At 38.3% G+C, this 5531-nt stretch overlaps 1 protein-coding gene across 1 annotated transcript; it reads right to left on the reverse strand.

The window, feature by feature from the left end:
• Positions 1 to 224: 224 nt before the first annotated feature.
• LOC148904786 (uncharacterized) lies at positions 225 to 5021 on the reverse strand. Its single transcript, XM_089024940.1, has 7 exons — positions 4838 to 5021; positions 4268 to 4486; positions 3335 to 3447; positions 2216 to 3256; positions 1069 to 1897; positions 533 to 617; positions 225 to 432 (listed from the first exon to the last, which is right to left on the reverse strand). The coding sequence occupies exons 1-7, from the start codon at positions 5019 to 5021 to the stop codon at positions 225 to 227; spliced, it is 2679 nt and encodes an 892-aa protein (XP_088881066.1).
• Positions 5022 to 5531: the final 510 nt, after the last annotated feature.

Genomic DNA, 5531 nt, shown 5'->3' on the forward strand with positions numbered 1-5531 from the left:
GATGATTTGTTATGGAATTACGAAATTTTAAACATCGCCCAAATTTCATGAATAAGAAGTAGTCAAAATCACTAATTTGGCCCCCAAGGGGACCCCCCTGAAACTTTGCTAAAAAGCGCCGAGACACAAAACAAAATGTGTTTTGGAAATAACCTTGGAAGGGCACACTCACACACAAAGTTTGAAAGAAATCTATTTTTTCACCCAAAATGGTTATGAGGTTCTTACAGAGACAGCCTCTTAATAATGCAGGTTCCATAGAACATGTGGTTCTCAAGACTGCTGTGTCTTTGAAAAGCTTTAACACATCCTTCCTTTGGACATGAATACAATGCGTCAGCCGGCAATTGAACGTCACCTTCAGGTGTGCAGTCCTCTGCTACTGCATCTTCTACTTTTAGATCTGACTTGGAGTTATCTTTATCCAAGGAGCTGACCAAAAAGATATATAAATATATAAACCTATAATATATATATATATATACATATATGAGTAATATGTATATTACATGTTTTATGAATATTATTATACCTAATTGGTTTGGTAGCGGCGTCTACAAAATCACCCTCTGAGAATTCTATCTCCTCTACAGTGCACTTGAAAGAACTTCCTTTGCCTAATAACATGTACGAATCATTTAAAAAACTATTCTCATAAAAAAATAATACACAATAGTAAATTCAATAATAATAAGTAATAATAACAAATAGCGATGAAATGATGAGTGATCATCATCATAATGACTGATGATGAAAAATCAAGATGATGCATGATGACGATGATGGCGAAAATGATGCATAATGACAATGGTGATGATGATCCATGAAATTAATGATGATGCATAATGATGACGATGTTCATGATGATAAACAAAAACGGTACGTACCTTCCAATTTACTCCAGGAAAGCTCTTTGCCTTTGCCGATGTTCTAGGCTCTCCACACTTGGACCGTTTGTTGTTTTTTTATCTCTATACAAAACGTTGTTTAAGCTGTTCACGCCTTTCCATTTCCATTCGGCCATTGACACCTGCATTTTTGCGTTATCTAGGAGGGCCACCCGGACACCTTTTACTCTATCATGCGATACCATAGCGTTGAAAAGTTCCTCCGCAGTTGTTACGTCATTTCCCTCGTTAATATAACGGCGTACATGAGATTTGATCGTAGCGGCTTTCCTGTCACAGGGTCCTTTGCCCCCCTGGGGGTCGCTAAAATCCACCCTCTCTACCTTGATACCTGTTTTAGCTAGATGTCGACATGCAGATAAAAGTGCCACACTGTGATAACAGCCGGCGTTGTCTTGCCAAAAATATGCTGCGTCAAGTTCAGGATGTTCTTTCTTAAGCTGCAATAACGTATGCTTCATCAAAGCAATGACGGTCATGGCGTCTTGTGTTGTGTTTTTGACAATATGCACAAGCGTCTGATGTTGTATAACATCCTTCACCTTCCGCACAACAACACTAATGTGCCAGGATATGCCACGCTTCGCAAACCAATCAGCCTGCGTCTCCCTATACTTTTGCGGCAAGAATTTCATCGCCCAGTCATTGGTTACAAACACAGACGTTGGTCCCAGTCTTCGCAATATGTCAATACGAGCCCTATCTTGCTGCGTAGATCGTAGCTGGTGTGCCTTCCAGGCGTTAATTGCTGCAACAGCTTGCTTGAACATATACTCAAGGTCGTCTCGATCATCATTCGTTAATGCTGAACCGGAACTAAGTAGTTTTGTCTCCACTTCCTTTATTGCGTTTTTTAACTCCTCGCATGATGCACAACGCTCATCGTGAGCATGAACGCACGCAACGGTCTTGAAGTGCTCATCTTTTGGATCGCTCAAAGCGTACGAGATGTAGTGGTCAGCAATATTAGACAAAACAGCTATGTACACCTGATCAGTAAAAAAAAACCTTTGTAAGAAAAAAAATTTAACTATTACCTGATAGGTTATTAGATCGTCGTTTAGAGAAACATTTTGGATTCCTTTATTTATTTATTTATTTTTTTGTAAACTACTTTAACACTCGCAATCAGGATTGCGCGATAGCGATTTTCGATAATAAGAAGACTGCACTCACTTCATCCAGTTGCACCTTTTATGATCATCTTATTTCAACATGCGCAGTTTGAGGGTGGAGCACATGGGAAACGTATTTGCCGGTGAAATGAATGATAACGATTCGTACAAAATAATTCAGACAAGTAATACCTTATAATCGCCTTTGAGGTATTGTTTTCCTTTTCTCAATGACAGATCAAGTTGTTTCAAAACGGGTTTTTCAAGGCACCCATAATTATGAAGCTTCTGGGAGATAGACAGCAAATCATCAAATGCTTTAGACCCTTCGGCAGCTATGTAATCTAGACCCTGTAAAGATTTGCGAACTGAGGCACTGCATGATGACAAAATTCGTCTCATGGTGGAAGCGCTGAATGGGGTAAAGCTAACTTCTTTACAATTCTGAGTATACTGGTCGATAATACGCTGTGGCACCATAGTCCTGATGACGTTAGGTGTTTGGAGAATCTGCCCATTTGAGAGTTGTAGATACCGCTGGCCAAAAGGCAGATCTTGAACGACGTGAGAGCTTGTTATGAAAGATAAGAAGTGATCCAGTTGAGAGGGGTTGATGCGCAATTTTGGACTTTGAGTTTCAGGCAATAATGCACCACGCCCATGTTGTAATTGGTGATGACGGGCAGCCTTTACTCTGAAATCAGTAATCCCTGGAATGTACGCTTGAATAGTGGAGTAAGGAACTAGGTCTGCCATAAAAGATAATACTTGTCGTCGGGTGTCCCAACTATCTGCGTTATCGTAAGCTTCAGCCAATGCTGTTAAGTAGGTCTTTTCAATAATATCATGAGCACCTAACGCTTTCTCTACAGAATGTGAGCGTTTCAGATCTTCCCATAAACACCGTGGATCATTTGGTTGAATAACTTCTAAAACTGCTACAACTGCATCTTTGGTCTGGCTGATATATTTATTCTGAGAATGGGAAGATAAATGATTCCATGCTTTACTTGTCTTTGATATGTTGGCTCTTCCACTAGCATCAAGAAACGCATTTAACTTTGCGCGACGGATAAGTAGACTTGAATCTTTCTTCGAGGTAGTTAAGCTAAGTTGTTCACTGGAACTACTACTGCTGGTGTTTTCTGGGATGAACTGACTTGAATCTTCTGGCGCGATGTACAGGTTTTCCATTTCAGAGCATATGCCACTTAGGTCGGTTAGAGAGTCATTCTTTAAACAAAATATTCACAAAAAAAATTAATAGTTTGGAAGCAACACTATGAAAGAATTTTTTTAATTTTTGATTACTTTTTCTGTATCAGATGATGGGCATGATGCATTGTTCATGGATTGATCTTGCTCTTTTTGACTAATGTTTAGCTCTGCGCCCCCTAAAGACAGACGACACCGCTTGCATATAGCTGTGGGGATAATAAAGAGAGCATTGTAATCGTGTAAATCATGAAATAATAACAAATTATCATTATTATGAATATTATTATGTGTGGGTAATTGCCCTATTTCACGTCACTGCTTGTTTATGTGGGGATAGAATTGCCAAATGCAATAGGAAATTCGACAAAATTTGCTCCTAGCGAAAAAGTTTAATCTAAAATGGCCTGGTTTTAAGATATAATATATGTTAATATGTATCTGAGCGTTTTCTGGGTATTCTACTTCTCTTCGTGAATTGATACGGATTTTAGAACAATTATCGGTTAATTTGCGTTGATTTGACACCGTCCGACGACCATGATCCTTTGCGTTTAAACAATAGATTGTTTTAATGTGACGTCATAGTGAAATAGGGCAATTGAACCAGGAGAATCAACAATTAAATAATTACGATAATCATGCATGATGATGATGATAATCATGGGTGATGGTGATGATGATGATAAACATGGATGATGGTGATGATGATGATAAACATGGATGATGGTGATGATGATGATAAACATGGATGATGATGATGATGATGATGATAATCATGGGTGATGGTGATGATGATGATAAACATGGATGATGGTGAGGATGATGATAAACATGGATGATTGTGATGATGATGATAATCATGGGTGATGGTGATGATGATGATAAACATGGATGATGGTGATGTTGATGATAAACATGGATGATGATGATGATGATGATGACGATAATCATGCATGATGACATGATGATTTTGATGAGAATGATAAATCATCGATGAGAAAAATAATCGGTTAAATGCGAACTTACGTGAACCAACCGGAACGAGCACTGATGTGAGATCAAATAGTCGTTTGGACTGTACAAGATTGATTCCGCGATCACCTTTTCTGGGGTGTGTTTTATGAGGAGCCCACTCTGTAGGGACAGCACACATTTTCTTGTTGCAAACCCAACTCACGCCAAATTTATCTCTATGTCGAGGACAAATAGATCGCTTTAGTGCATTATCGTCTTGTTCGAAAATATCTACAATATCGGAAAAGAGAGAGTTATTAGAATTGGACCAGTTTACCGCCTAATAGATGTTAGCCGGAGATATAAGCCATGAAGCCATGAAGTTTGGACTATGTGAGACAGCTTAGAAAAAAAGTTTAAAAAAAATAATATTTACAATATACAAAAATTTTGTTTGGTGTCAATTATATTTCCAGAGTGAAGTCCCACTGAAGAATCTTCCACGTCTTGATCTTCTCTCCTTCAATAGTTAAGTTTTACATAGTTTAAAACAAACTGCCAATACGTTAGAGACGTATGGGGTATATATACGGCGATCAGTCAAGCATATTTGGGTCATGATATAACTTCATGAAAACATACCTGCTCTTGCTAGTAGAAGAGAGATTTCGGTATCGACGGAAGAATCAAACGTTCGGAAAGTCTTCAAATGACCTCTGATTTCTTTCTTGCAATTTGTAATAGATATGCATTTGGTATTAGATGGATTAAACTTGCTGGGACCACAAGGACCACCCACAAAGTTGGAATAATCACATGTTGCCATTAATTCGTTGCGAATTATTCTCAGCGTCGTTCAAAACACTGCGTAAATAACATAAGGAAGGGCACGTGGACACGCGCGTGCTGAAAAAGGTTGTCAATTTCATTTCTCTTCCGTAGAAGACGATGTAACAAAACATAAATAAAGCGAAAAATCTATCGATATTCTAACAGATCAATCAATTGCATTGAAAGGCAAACAATAAATAGATATCTAAAATACATGATCGTGAAATTGAAAAATGACAAAGTACTTCTTCCGACTCTGTTAGAAAGTATTTGACCGGGCTTCCTAAGTGTAACGGCGTCACGCTCTCGTTTAAATGATTAGCTCGTTTCGCATCTTTGTTACTTACTTAAAATATTCCCTTAATCATATTTCAAATATCATGCCAATATTTCTGAAGATGGGTTCAGGATGTATAATAGAACTGAGGAAGACTCACCGGCCATGGAAATTAAAAGCAAACTTTGGTCAACTTTGTACTTTAATAATGCAGAGCCGATAATGGCG

This window comes from Actinia tenebrosa, unplaced genomic scaffold, assembly GCF_029948245.1.
Source record: "Actinia tenebrosa isolate PJP-AT-01 unplaced genomic scaffold, QUT_ActTen_1.0 PGA_scaffold9__36_contigs__length_13948895, whole genome shotgun sequence".
Taxonomy (NCBI): Eukaryota; Metazoa; Cnidaria; class Anthozoa; order Actiniaria; family Actiniidae; genus Actinia; species Actinia tenebrosa.